This window comes from Sus scrofa, chromosome 15 (genome assembly GCF_000003025.6).
Source record: "Sus scrofa isolate TJ Tabasco breed Duroc chromosome 15, Sscrofa11.1, whole genome shotgun sequence".
NCBI classification, from domain to species: Eukaryota; Metazoa; Chordata; class Mammalia; order Artiodactyla; family Suidae; genus Sus; species Sus scrofa.
The window spans coordinates 77,903,959-77,919,520 of NC_010457.5; the positions used below are offsets into that span (position 1 = coordinate 77,903,959).

The following is a 15,562-nucleotide window of genomic DNA, read 5'->3' on the forward strand; positions in this document are numbered from 1 at the left end:
GTTTTTTGATTTTTCTACTCCAGGGACTACCCTGTTGCACAAGATTCCTTTTCCATTTGGTGAGGAGGAGTACAGCTTCCACAGTTTTTCACATTTCTATTGAGTACATTACAACCTCTCCACTGAGATAAGCCAAGAAACTTATACCCACCTTATACAGACCAAAAAGTCCCAGATCCCGGAGCACATTCAGGGCACTGACCCTGGGTCCTGTGGTGATCTCTCCAGCTACCTGCAGGCGAATCTTTACTATCTCCAGAGGGTTAGTAAAGATGACCTGAGAGCCACCAGCCTGCAGGCAAGACAGGAAAGACAGAAGCAGATTTCCAAATCAGAGCTTGACCGGCAGTGTAACCAAGAAAAATCAGGAGACGCCTCCACGTTGTACAACTTTATGCCTCCCTCTTTACAGGGGAATGAGAGTCAGCTTATGCTGGAGGGCTCCCAGGGATGGCCCCAAACTCTGCCTCTAGCGAATCCATGTCTAGGTTTGTTTGTTTGTTTTTTTTCTTTTTTTTATTACTCAATGAATATTATTACATCTATAGTTGGGTTTGTTTCTATTTGAAGTATCAAGAGTGTGTCCCAGACCAGTCTTTTCCGGGTCCATATTCAAAATGGCAAAACTAATAAGCTCATTTGGAAAACAAAAGTGAAGCCAGATATGGCAGTGGGAACTCCAAAGAAAGGGAAGGAGATGGTAGAAGATTGGTTGGAATCTTTCACCAAGCCCGAGCTAAAATTCAGATATACAGTAATTTCTTTCCTCTTCTTAGCAAGTCTTCTCTGTAACTCAGGCACCTGCTCCCCATCCCTTAGACTGTAGGGCCATTAACACAAGCGTGTTTTTGCCCCACGGAGGTGCCTTAAGTCAAAGGGGAAAATCTCCTCTGGTTCAAATTCTAAAATGTATTATCCTGAGCAAAACTCTGAGACAGATACACAACTATACCCACACAAAAGAAGGTAATTTAGAAAGATAATTTCAGCATCATTTCAAGACCAAACCAGAAAAACTCAAGACAGAGCTGGGAAGTGGAGCACCTAGTTACCATGAGTACAACAGAGGGCAAATCAAAGCCATGCGCCACACTCTCTAGCCATAGGTGATTGACAGATATATTTGAATTTGGAGAATGAAAGTGTATTTGCACCTGAAATCTGTTAACTAGTGAGAGAGGGAAAAAGTGTTTAACGAAACTGCTACCAACTCTTTGGGTTTCTGTAAGAAAAACTCTACCAAAAAGTGTTTAACGAAACTGCTACCAACTCTTTGGGTTTCTGTTTATGTGTGTGTATACATATGGATACATAAAAATAAATAAAACTTTAAAAAACAAATATATACATTTCCATCCCTGAAGTGAAAAAAATCTCATATACACACCTTCATCTCAAGTGTAGCTGTTTACATTATATAATCAGAACCATATTCCTATAATCATAATCACATTATATAATCACAACTTCACTGTAATAGCATGTCACATGTGGAAGAGGAAACAGTGCCTCTCCGGGCAGTGTAATTCTACAGGTACATAAGGACTACAAACACCACCCATAAAACTCTCAAGCAGCATTCAATAATACTCTACCTTCACCCACATTCCTGTTCATTTTTCTGAAACCCACAGCCCTCTAGACCCCCTTCCACGGGGCAGCATAAGCCCCAGCCCATTCTCCTCACTGGCTTGGGGCTATAAACCCCTAAATATCCCTGTTCCAACCGTTACTCCTATCAACATCCATGACCGCCAACACCGACACAAAGATTCCTTTGTTCTTCGTGGGTGGCTTATTATCCTGCATCCCCCAGGGCCCGAATCTTCTTTTTGCAGCAAGTTGCTATCTCTCTCTGGATTTCCTGCCACTCCGAACTCGACACAATCCAGACCATGGGCACATAGGTCCCTGAATGACGACTGACCCAATTTTACATACTGATTTGCCTCTGTTTCTCTCTCTTTTAATCTGTTGCACTGCAGGTAGGAGGATGTATTTCAATGTTTCAATCTAAGTAAACAATACTTTCAAAAGGATTGCTGGGTGAAAATTTATGTTAAAATGATAATCCAAGTAATTGCTCCCGTAGCTAGTATCAAAGACCAAACCAATTGGAAAAGTTTACTACTTGCCCGAAATCTCTTATTTAAATAATGGTTGCGAAGACTTTGGGAAAAAGTGCTTTATGTTCTAAACCAAAGCAGATTAAAAAAGGACAAATTTTTATTATAATCCCCCAAATTTGCAACCACCAGATGATCTCAACCCCTGGGTGCTACTTATTAAATATGGACATTATGTTTAAATAAATACAAAGTTCTTTCATGTTTTTAATCATTAGTAAATTATAACATCCTGCAGAGCAACTCCAACCAGCATTCCCCCACTCCACAGTTCCCTCCTCCTCCCCACCTCAAGGACCATGTTGAAAATAACTGCCATTTTATTGAGATTTGTATTTCTTTAGCAACTCTTCAAATTTCTTTCTAAATGTACATGTGACAAGCTTTCTATTACAACAGTACCATTGAAAGAAGGAAATGACTACATTTTAAAACACAAACACATCAATAAGCACATGAAGAAATGTTCAATATCACTGATTATTAGAGAAATGCAAATCAAAACTACTATGAGGTATCACCTCACACCAGTCAGAATGGCCATCATTAATAAGTCCACAAATAACAAATGCTGGAGAGGGTATGAAGAAAAGGGAACCCTCCTGCTCTGCTGGTGGGAATGTAAATTGGTACAGCCACTATGGAAAACAGTATAGAGGTACCTTAGAAAACTATATATAGAACTACCATATGACCCAACAATCTCACTCTTGGGCATATATCCCGACAAAACTTTTCTCAAAAAAGACACATGCACCCATATGTTCACTGCAGCACTATTCACAATAGCCAAGACATGGAAACAACCTAAATGTCCATCCAACAGATGAACAGATGAAGAAGATGTGGTACATATATACACAATGGAATACTACTCAGCCATAAAAAAGAACAAAATAATGCCATTTACAGCAACATGGATGGAACTAGAGACTTTCATACTGAGTGAATAAGTCAGAAAGAGAAAGACAAACATCATATGATATCACTTCTATCTGAAATCTAACATATGGCACAAACAAACCTTTCCACAGAAAAGAAAATCAGGGATATGGAAAACAGACTTGTGCTTGCCAAGGGGGAGGGAGAGGGAGTGGGATGGACTTGGAATTTGGGGTTAACAGATGCAAACTACTGCCTTTGGAATGGATAAGCGATGTGATCCTGCTATGTAGCACTGGGAACTATATCTAGTCACTTATGATTGGAGCATGATAATGTGAGAAAAAGAATGTATATATGTATGTGTGACTGGGTCACCCTGCTGTGCAACAGAAAACTGACAGAACACTGTAAACCAGCTATAATGGAAAAAAATAAAAATCATTAAATTGAAAAAAGCACACACAAACACATTAACTGTGGTATGTTTTGAAGACCTATTACCTGGCACATATACTAAGTCCCACCAATGCGCTGGACACAACCACTCAACATACACACACACTCACACACACAAATGATGAAATATGACAAGTGAGGGTGTAAACAATAAAACAGTGACACTATAAGAACCGAATCTTTGGAGCTGGGTTTTGGACATGAGCCCACTTTCTGCCCAGGTTGCCAGCCTCCTGAATAAAGCAACAACCTCTCCTTTCCAACCAACACTTGCCTCTTAAGTATTGCCTTTCAAGCAGCAAGCAGCCAAACCTGAGTTGGATAACACAGAAACATTGAATAATTTTAGAAAAAAAAAACATATAAAGACTACTATTTAAATTATTAAATTATTAAAATTTAATTATTTTTAGTCTTTTGGGGGGGGTGGCTACACCACAGCAAATGGAAGTTCCCAGGCTAGGGATCGAATTGGAACTGCAACTGCTGGCCTACACCACAGCCACAGCAGTGCCAGATCCGAGCTGCACCTACAGCTCACAGCAACGCTGAATCCTTAACCAACTGAGTGAGGCCAGAGATCAAATCTGCGTCCCATGGATCCTAGTTGGATTCGTTACCGCTGGGCCACAATGGGAACTCCATATTTTTATAACACTTAACAGTAAACATACAAGGCAAATATGCACTGTTCTTTTTTAAACTTGGAGGTTGACCACTCTCATACATATTGGGGACGGGTGAGGGGGGAATAAGATATACAACTAATTCATTCACTCTGGTAAGCAATCTAGTGACATAGAGCAAGAATTATGATGAGTATCCTGTGGGGCTTCTGGGTACAAATCCTTTCGGTGTCCCCTAGTTCTTATTTATAGGAAAAATTGTGTAATAAAAATATAGTAGCTTTTCAATGGAAAAAAAAGGTACGTGTACTTCTACAAGCATGATAATGTTTGCTTTTTTTTTTCTTTTTCTTTTTGGCTGCACCTGGCATATGGAAGTTCCTGGGCCAGGGATCAAATCCAAACCAGAGCTTGTGACCCATGCCACAGCTGCAGCAACATAGTTCCTAAACCCAGTGCACCAGGCTGGGGATAAAACTGGTGCCTCCAAGAGAAAAGCTGGATCATTTTATTTATTTATGTATTTTGCTTTTTAGGGTCACAACTACGGCATATGGAGGTTCCCAGTCCAGGGGTCTCATCAGAGCTGCAGCTGTCAGCCTACACCACAGCCACAGCAACACTGATCCGAGCTGTGTCTGTGACCTACACCACAGCTCATGACAATACCAGATCCTTTACCCACTGAGCTTGGCCAGAGATCGAACCCACAACCTCATGGTTACTAGCTGGATTCTTTTCTGCTGCGCCACAATGGAAACTCTGAAAAGCTGGATCATTTAACCCATTGTGCCACTCAGGAACTCCCAGTGTTTGTCATTTTAAAAAGTAACAAAATTAAATAGAAAAAAAATTAAATGCTCAATAAGGAAATAGTTAAGTGGAAACAATTATATGCTCTTAATCAGGCAATAAGATTAGGTAATGAAATCATGCCAAGGGACAAACAGAACAAAAAGTGTTAGGTACCCATTGATCGCAAGTTTGTCAAAATTTACCTAAGTTTATCAAAATCAGAATAGCATAGAAATGAAAACATTGGATGACTCCTAGAAGGAGAAATAAATAGCTAGGAGAAAGAATGTGCAAAGCATATGCCATTATACCTTTTAAATTTTGAAACTTATATGAATTACTAACTACTCAAAACCAAAAAACAAACCACATCCCCCTCTACCACCTCCCCCACCAAGACGACAAATAAGAAACAGAACTGGTCTTAGAAACAATGTCTTCTTTTATAGACTAGTCCTCTCTCACACATCCTTTCCCATGGTAAATTTGGTAATTCATATGCTTTAATTGCACTTTAAAAAACTAGTCAGCACAGTTATCTGTGGATCCAAAACTTCTAAAAGGTTTGTAGCCTATGCATATATGAACATCCAAAAAAGTCTAACCAAATAAAGCTAGTGATCTGAAACAGTAGACACCTATGTTGGTTTCAAGTGAAACCACGATGACACCAAGCTTATTCTTAAATGAACAATGTCTAATGTGACAGTTTGCTGCCTCTTGTACTAATGCTTATGTTAGATAGCCTACCACTCCATACAATGCCTTTGTTGAATTTTTTTCATTCACCAACTCACCATACTAACTCCTAACCTTTAATTGCTAAATTTCCCTCTTCAAACTTGCTGCTTATTTTTTTTAAGAGATATGCATTAATACTAAAACTGACCTTGATGCTTCCACTTTAAGTATTAAGTTGTCAATTCTTCATTCTAGAACTAAATTACAAATGACACAAAAGAGGGAACAAATCTCATTTTGAATGAGGCTTATACAACAGAAACGTAAAGAATGGAAAACCTTCAATTTAATCTTGTGTAACAATTTTTTTAAATGAGAAAATAAAACAAATAAATCTGACAGCAAAAGTTATGAGAAAAGGATGTAATATTGATAAGTCGCCATGATGTGTCTGAGGCCAATGGGCTGCATCAGGCTTGTTCAACCTTCTGCCCTCATAACCCTACCCTGGGGCAAAATCCACTAAGAGGCTGGGGGCCCTGCCCTGCTTATGCCAAGTCCCTTGGTTACTTCTTTCTTTGATCTGTTGTGTCATAGTTTGGAACTATTTCCTTCCAACCACATAATGTCTAATCTGAACAATCATTGTAAAATCTCCCCTTACAGAGGTCAATGAAAATCTAACTTCAATTTAAGGCCACACCAGCTCCTTGAACAGATGTACAAAAAACAAGCATTTAAAATAACCAGGAAAACTAGTAAAAGTCACAGAATTAGTTGTCACTAGAACTCAAGAGGAATAGGAAGAGACATCGACTCTGTCTCAAAACACTACCAACCAAACGTTCTTGGGTATTTTCTAAAGCAATGGGAAATTCGGTGGCTCTTTCTAAAGCTGTCTAGGATAGTGATAGTTTAATAGGAATAAACTATAATTTGCTCATTGCTAAGTGATGATATGCCAGGGTGCGTGGATATAAATAGATTAAATGACACATACCTCTATGTAGGGTAAAGGAAGAATCAAAATCCCTGGGTACCCACCACTGTGACATAAATATATATGGACTTTCCGTGTGTGCGTGTGTATATGTGTTCACATAAGTATGGAAGCATGAAGTTGGGATCACACTGATTCCTGGGGATGGGACCTGAAGAAACTACTTCCAAAGAGATCTTTATAGAGAGATGCAAGCTCAGCTTGCTGAGAAAGACATAGCCTAGGGAGCTGACTAGCTACAGATTGTGGCTCCCAGGATTAGTAAATGTTTCAACTAACAAGGGGGCATCTTGCTGCACCTCCATGGGCACAGGGATAGGAGTGTGTGTGCATGTGCACACTTAGGCTGAAGGGAGGAAGGTGGAAGAATGGAAAGATTCCAGGTTTGGAAAGCTGTTGACCTACAAAATCGTTAGCTCTGTAAACTTAGATAGGTCATAACCTTTCCATTCCTTAGTTTCCTAATATGACAGTAGAGATTCCCACAACTGCCCTATCTACCTCACAGGCTTTTTATGCACTAAGGTAAGAGCACTATGCAGATTGAAAGAATCCCTACCAAGAGAAGGGATGTTCTGGGAGTCCCCTGGTAGTCCAGTGGTTAGAACTCAAGACTTTCCCTACTGCAGCCGGATTCAATTCCTGGTCTGGGAACTAAGATCCCACATCAAGCCACTGCATAGCATGGCCAAAGGAAATTAGAAAAAACGATGTGTTCTTCAGGAGTAGGTTCATACAGGGCTGTGAAAACACCTGCAGACACTAGGGTTATAGAGGGCCTTTGTTGAGCAATAAATACATTTTGAGTTTTATGACTTTTATCCATTCAGAAGTATCCACTCTCTAAAAGAGATAAAATGATCAGTATGGTATATGCTCTGGCTAGAGTGTAACAACATACAAATAGATACTTAGTAGAAAGATGATTAGAAAATACCTATAGGTCAGTCCCCCAACACTTTTAAACATTGTTTTGTTGACTTGCAAAGATACTAAGATTTTCCCCACTTAAGTTTATGAGTGTGTAAACTCTACATAATCTTTTTCTTTTATAAAACCACCATGGATGGGAGTTCCTGTCATGGCACAGTGGCAATGAATCCGACTAGGAACCAGGAGGTTGTAGTTCGATCCCTGGCCTTGCTTAGTGGGTTAAGGATCCGGTGTTGCCATGAGCTGCAGTGTAGGTCGCAGACATGGCTCGGATCTGGCATTGCTGTGGCTATGGTGTAGGCTGGCAGTTGTTTTTCTGATTAGCCTCCTAGTCTGGAAACCTCCATTTTGTGGGTGCGGCCCTAAAAAGCAAAAAATAAATAAATAAAACCACCACGGAGACCACTAAGATAATTAACGAGGCAAGTCCTAGAGTGCGAAAAAAATTCGTAACACATATCTGACAAAGGACTGTATCCGTGATGTATAAAGAACTCTTACAAATGAGTAATGAAAATAAATAACCTAGTAAAAATAGGCAGAAGACTGGAATAGATACTTCAGCAAAAATATATATGTATAAGTAGCCAGTAAACACATGAAAAGATGCTCAATATCTTCAGGCATCAGGGAAATGCAAATTAAAACTACAATAAGATATCATTTCATACTGACTAGAACGACTAAAATAAAAAGACTAAAAATATCAAATGTTGGTGAGAATGTTGAGTAACTGGAATATTTGTATACTGCCGATGAGACTATAAAATGGTCCATCACGCACTGCAAAAAACCAACTGGCAGTTTCTTTTAAATTGAACATACAGATAGTCAACAGAGACCGACCGTATAGCATAGGGAACTCTACTCAGTATTCAATGATAGCCTATATGAGATAATAATCCAAAAAAGAAAGACGTGTATAACTGAATCATCTTGTTGTATGGCAGAAATTACCACAACATTGTAAATCAACTATACTTCAATAAAACTAAAAAAAAAAATTAAACCCGTAGTGGTGCAGCAGAAATGAATTCAACTAGGAACCATGAGGACATCTAGAGTTGATTACTCATGGAATAATGCTTGTAAAAATTAAAAACAGAAACACACACACAAAAAAAGCAACTACTGATACCCTTACAATAATAAGGATAACTCTTGAAAACATTTTGTTGAGCAAATGAGGCCAGCCATAAAAGAATGCATTTTGTACAAGTCTGTTAATATGAAATCCAAGAAGAAACGAAACTGTTGACAGAAATTAGAACAGTGGCTGCCTGGGGGAAAGGAGGAATGACTGACTGGAAAAAGGCATGAATTAATTTTCTAGGGTAAAATATTCTGTATCTTGAGTAGTGTATACAATTGTTAAAACTCATTAAGTTGGGAGTTTCCGTCGTGGCACAGTAATGAACCCAACTAGTGTCCATGAGGACATGGGTTTGATCCCTAGCTTTGTTCAATGGGTTAAGAAGTGGCTTGGAACTGGCATTGCTGTGGCTGTGGTGCAGGCCAGCAGCTACAACTCTGATTCGACTCCTAGCCTGGAAAGGCCCATATGCCACAGGTACAGCCCTAAAAAGACAAAAAATAAATAAATTTAATGACTTGTATTTTTTAAAAAAAAACCTCATTAAGCTGACATTTTAGATATTTTAATACATTAATTATGTCTAAATAATATATATGTGTGTATATATAATCAGATATATGCTAAAGTTTTATTATATATATCCATGTAATATTCTTCAAAAAAGGAAGAAAAGACACTACAAAGTTGAATGAGCTTATCTAGATTTGATTCCTCAAGAGAGCACTATAAAGTAAAAGGAGTTGGTCTTAAAAAACAAAATACTGGAGTTCCTGTTGTGGCTCAGTGGTTAACAAATCCAACTAGGAACCATGAGGTTGCAGGTTCGATCCCTGGCCTTGCTCAGTGGGTTAAGGATCCGGTGTTGCCATGAGCTGTAGTGAAGGTCGAAGATGCGGCTTAGATTCTGTGTTGCTGTGGCTCTGGTGTAGGCCGGCGGCTACAGCTCTGATTAGACCCCTAGCCTGGGAACCTCCATATGCAGCGGGAAAGGCCCTAGAAAAGGCAAAAATACAGGAAAAAAAAAAAAAAAAAAAAAAAGGAAAGAAAAATACTTGGGTACACATGAAAACAGCAGCCTATATTAGCTGTGTGATTTGGGATGAGAGTTAGCCTTTCTGAGCTTCTGTTTCTCATCTACCTATTTTATAAGTGGTGACAACAGTGCATATAAAAGGACTTTGAAAAATTCTAAGTTGACATTAAAGTCTTACTCTTGCCCACAACAGATATCTTAATTAAACACTCAATTATATTTATGTCTGATATGGATGTATATTATACGTGTATACGCATATATATATGTTCATACGTATATAAAGAGAGACTTTCTAATAGAAGAATAAAAACATACGGCCTGATAAGAATGGCTTACCTGTAAGAACAATGAGAAAAATTTATGAAACCTATTGTTACATATACATTACCAATGTACTAGTAACAGATATTTCTGAGTAACTGTGTCCACATACATATATTCTTAGCCTATCCCCACCAAAAAAAGGGTTGAGAAATTATTAAATCTAAAGTTCAAGTATAGACACAACGACAACAACAACAAAAAACTTACACTATCACATCTAAATCATAAATTTTGAGCTGGTAACTCTTTTTTGAGAAGATTCTAATATAGATAGGAGTTCCCACGTGACTCAGTGTGTTAAGGATCTGGCATTGTCACTGCTATGACTCTGGTCATGGGCTGTGGTGTGGGTTCGATTCTTGGCCCAAAAACTTCCGCATGATGCAAGTGTGGCCAAAAAAAAAAAAAATTAAAATCTGAAAATTTATACTGTTTATTATTCTATTCCCAAAGTGTATACCTATTTCTCAAGTAAGAAGCTCCACTGTGATTTTCTGCTGCCCTTAGAAAGTGAGAGCTGATTGTATTTCCAATCAGGAAGTTTTAGTCAACAAAACTTCTATCTGGTTTAAAAAAATCAATGTGTGTGTGTACATGCACACAAGCATGTCTATAAAAGCATTAGGAGGAAATACACTGAAATGTTGACAATGAAAAATAAAACTTTCATTTGGTAATATCTCTGCTCAAGTCAAAAGACTGGAAAAAATTAAGGTTAAAAATTTGTGTGGGGAGTTCCCGTCGTGGCGCAGTGGTTAACGAATCCGACTAGGAACCATGAGGTTGCGGGTTCGATCCCTCCCCTTGCTCAGTGGGTTAACGATCCGGCATTGCCGTGAGCTGTGGTGTAGGTTGCAGACGCGGCTCGGATCCCGCGTTGCTGTGGCTCTGGCGTAGGCCGGTGGCTACAGCTCCGATTCAACCCCTGGCCTGGGAACCTCCATATGCCGCGGGAGCGGCCCAAGAAATAGCAACAACAACAACAACAAAAAAGACAAAAGACAAAAAAAAAAAAAAATTTGTGTGGGAGTAGTTCCTGTCGTGGTGCAATGGAAATGAATCTGACTAGCATCCATGAGGACGTGGATTCGATCCCTGGCTTCCCTCAGTGGGTTAGGGATCTGGCGCTGCCATGAGCTATGGCTGCAGACATGGCTTGGATTCCGAGTTGCTGTGCCTGTGGTATAGGCCAGCGGCTACAGCTCTGATTCAACCTTCAGCCTGGGAACCTCCATATGCCATGGGTTTGGTCCTAACAAGCAAAAAACAAAAAAAAATCATGTGGGAGTTCCCACTGTGACGCAATGGGATTGGGGACATCTCTGCAGTGCCTGGACGTAGGTTTGATTCCCAGCCCAGCACAATGGGTTAAAGAATCTGGTGCTTCCACAGTTCAGGATTTGGTCACAACTATGGCTCAGGTCTGATCCCTGACCTGGGAACTCCATTTGCCATGGGGTGGTGAATAAAAAAAAAAAAAATGTGTGAAACAGAGTTCCCTGGTGGCCTAGCAAATAAGCACTTGGCATTTTTACTGTTGGCTCAGGTTCGCTCCCTGGCCCGTACACTGTAGGCACAGCCAAAACAAAATTTGTGTGAAAGATCAAAGACCTAAATATAAGAGCTAAAGATTATAAAACTCTTAGAAGAAAACAAAGAAAAAAGGTATACATCTTCATGATCTTGGATTAGGCAGTGATTTCTTAGATATGACAAGAAAAGCACAAGCAAAAAAAAAAAAAAAAAAGAAGAAGAAGAAGAAGAAAAGAAAGAAAGGAAATATAGAGAATTGGACCTCATTAAAATCGAAGTCCAATTCTTCAAAGGTCACAGTCAAAATAGTGAAAAATCTTTGCAAATCACATATCTGATAAAGTACACAAAATAGATAAAGAACTCATATAATTCAATAATAAATGATAACCCAACTAAAATGGGCAAAGATTCTGAATATATTGTTTTCCAAAGATATATAAGTGCCAAAACATTCATGAAAAGATGTTCAATACTGTCATTCATTAGATCACAGTAAGATACCACTTAATACACATGAGGATGGCTATAATGAAAAGGTAGATAATAGTAAGTGTTGGTGAGGAGGTAGAGGAATCAGAATCTTCATACATTGCTGGTAGAATTGTCAAATGGTACAGCCACTTTGGAAAACAGTCTAGCAGTTCTTCAAAATACTTATCAGAGTTACTATATGACCTACCAATTCCACCCCTAGGTATGTACAAAAGAGAAGTGAAAACATATGTCCACAAAACTTTTTTTTGGCCACAACCACAGCATGTGGAAATTCCTGGGCCAGGGACTGAACACACGTCATAGCAGTGACCCAAGCTGCTGTAGTGACAAAGCTGGATCTTTAACCCACTGCGCCACAAGGGAACTCCCATAAAACCTTTTACATGAATGTTCATAGCAGCATTATTCAAAATAGCCAAAAGGTGGAAACAACCCAAATGTTCAACAACTGATGAATGGATAAACAAAATATGGTCTTAGCTATATAATGAAATTTATTCAGCAATAAAAAGGCCTCAAGTGTTGATACATACAACATGAATGAACCTTGAAAACATGCTGAGTGAAAGAAGTCAGACACAAAAGGCCACATATTGTTTGATTCCATTTATATGAAATATCCAGAAATGGGAAATCTATAGACACAGAAAGTATACTAGAAGTTGCCTAAGGCATGGTGGGGAGAAGGTGGGAAAACTGGAAGGCAATAGCTAAGGGGTACTAGGTTTTTGGTGGGGGTAGAGAACAAGAATGTTCTAAAATTCACTATGCTGACAGTTGGACAATTGTGTGAATATAAGAAAAACTGCTGAACTGTACACTCTAAGTGGGGGGAACTATATGATATGTGAATTCTTCTTTTTTTTTTTTGTCTTTTTGTCTTTTTTAGGGCTGCACCCACGGCATATGGGGGTTCCCAGCCTAGGGGTCAAATCAGAGCTACAGCTGCCGGCCTGCACCACAGCCACAGCAACGTGGGATCCAAGCCGTGTCTGTGACCTACACCACAGCTCACGGCAATGCTGGATCCTTAATCCACCGAGCGAGGCCAGGGATTGAACCCACAACCTCATGGTTACTGGTCAGGTTCATTAACCTCTGAGCCACAACGGGAACTCCTGATATGTGAATTCTACCTCAATAAAGCTGTTATTTTAAAACTTTTCCTGAAACACAGCAAACATTTAACAAATGAGAGAATGAGTGAAAGACTGAATGAAGGGAAACATATCAAATATGAAAGAATATAGATTTTGAGACAGAAGTAATTTGAATCTCAATTTTTCCATTTACTAAGTGCTTGATTTCACTGAGCTTTTAGTTTTTTCAACTTGAGCTGGGAATAATAATGAGATAATGCCTCTAAAATGTTCAGTCCAGTCCAAGATGCTCAAGAAATGGTAGCTATTATGATGAATTATAATCATAAGCACATATTTTCTTTAGTGACATGTAGAAATGAAGCAAATCATGATAAGGAATTCTACTTTCAAATTACCACAGTGGAATATGATTAGATTTAAGATTAAGTTTTATCTGGTGAGAATGATCAGGAGCCATTTTCCTATGAGATATGAACATATCCTAAATTTGGTTCCCTGCACAGAAAGAAAACTCTAAATCCTTCTCAGGCTTGACAGCTTGTTAAATGAGAAAGAATAAATGAAAGAATGAAAACATACCAAATATGAATTAATATAGATCTGTAGACAAAAGTGATTTGAACCTCAACTTTGCCATTCACTAAATGAGGTTTTATTTTCTTCAACTCTGATTGGGAATAATGATGAGACCATGACTATAAAATGGTTAGCCTAGTAAGAAAAGTCCTTAGCTGCTTATTAGCATTGTAGCAGATTAAAGCAAGATTAAACACAAAAAACCAGTGTCAATAATAGTAATAGTATAATATAATAATAATAATATGCCACAGGTGTGATTCTAAAAAGTAAAAATAATAATAGTAATATTTCAGTTGAGAGGTAGGTTCACAGATGCTCATTTTATTATAAATTTTAATCTATATAATATATACTCTTTTGTATGTATCTAATATTGCATACTTTTGAAAAGAGATCATAAAACACCACAAACCACAGAAAAACAATGTTGAAGGACTGGATGTTTTCATTTCTTAGTCATTTCATGATCTAGTCAGTGCACATCATTTTTCCTAAAGGACAGTGCAGCCATTTTCATAGCAGTAGAACTTCCCGCCCATATATAAGGACCTCGAGATGCTGGTCCTACCTGATCCTTTCATTAGGAAAAAAACCTATAAAGGTAATACTGACGGCTCCATTTGAGCCATTTCTTCTGAATTAACTTGCATTAGGTTAACACATGAGGTACACCTTTAAAATTGAGCGATGTTTGGAAGAATAGCAGCACTCTTTTCACCTGGTGGCACTGACTAAAACACTGGCTAAAATTCTGCCAAAAACACACAGGGACACTGCACATTCTATCACCACTAGCACCCAGGATCCCCAGGGTTCTTGTGATCGACTCCCTGGCAGCCACTCCTCCCAGGGCTTCTCTGATGGCTGCTTACCAGGTTTCATTCAGTAAAAAGAGTATTTCTACATTTCACAGTGCCTGACAGTCTATAAATAGACTCATCCTTCTTGTTTAAGGTTTTATTCTCTGTTGAAATATGCAGACTTTTGGGAGAAGTAGCAGGTTATGCTTTAACAATCATTTATACTGTAATACGATTGAATTCATCAGAAGAAACTCAATAATTGCACATTTTCTTTCCTCCATGAATGAAGAGATTTCTAGGGAAGAGGGAAGCAGAAAGCGTTTGTGGTGAAGAATTGCAGACAACCTAATCATTCCGCCTAGCGCCCAACCCAACTACTTTTCACGCTGTAGGTTTCTAGCTAGACAATCCACCAAAGCTTGCAGAAATGAGTCATGATTAGGAAGAGATTTAGCGGGTCAGCACAACCCTCGAGGCACCCCATACTTCAAGAGAAATTCCCCAAGTTCAAATCTAGAAACAGGGTCCATACCTAGGAAGAACAAAGGAAGCAAATATCTGATTATAATTTAACCTTGTAGGTCACATGTCAGACAAGGGAACAAGTCAGCTTCACAGGCAAAAACCTCTGGCTATATTACAAATGGAAACAAATAATCAGCTACATGGAACATAGAGAGCACGAGGTGGGAGATTTCTGACAAATGTATACATGTGTTGTGGCAAATCCTAGTTAGGAAATTTCTTAACCAAATTAAAACTAAAACCAGTCAGAAAAAGAGTATTTCAGATTTGCAGTGGTTCTTTCATTTAGAGGAGAAAGAATTGCACCATCTCATTGGGGCAAAGGAAGCAGAGAAACTATAGGAAGACCCAAGCAAAGGTCTTAGTCTATGTCCATTATTTGTCCTTCATGAGAAAAGAGAGTTAGTCAAAGAAGTGAGTTTTCTTCCTGAGAATGCACTTGGACATGCATGTAGGTCTAGAGGCAAATCCACATGCATACGTATGTATGTGTATACACACACACAGAGTGCGCCCAGCTACCTCCTGCATAAGAACTTTGGTTGCAAAGAAGGGAGGACTCA

At 38.8% G+C, this 15,562-nt stretch overlaps 1 protein-coding gene across 5 annotated transcripts in view; it reads right to left on the reverse strand.

Annotated features, from left to right (window-relative positions):
- Nucleotides 1–15,562, reverse strand: part of SLC25A12 (solute carrier family 25 member 12) — a 125,996-nt gene that overhangs the window by 8,024 nt on the left and 102,410 nt on the right. For all 5 annotated transcript variants that reach the window (XM_021075518.1, XM_021075522.1, XM_021075520.1 and 2 more), the window contains one exon: nt 152–292. In XM_021075518.1, the coding sequence (XP_020931177.1) occupies nt 152–292 (141 nt within the window). The remainder of the gene's footprint in view (nt 1–151; nt 293–15,562) is intronic.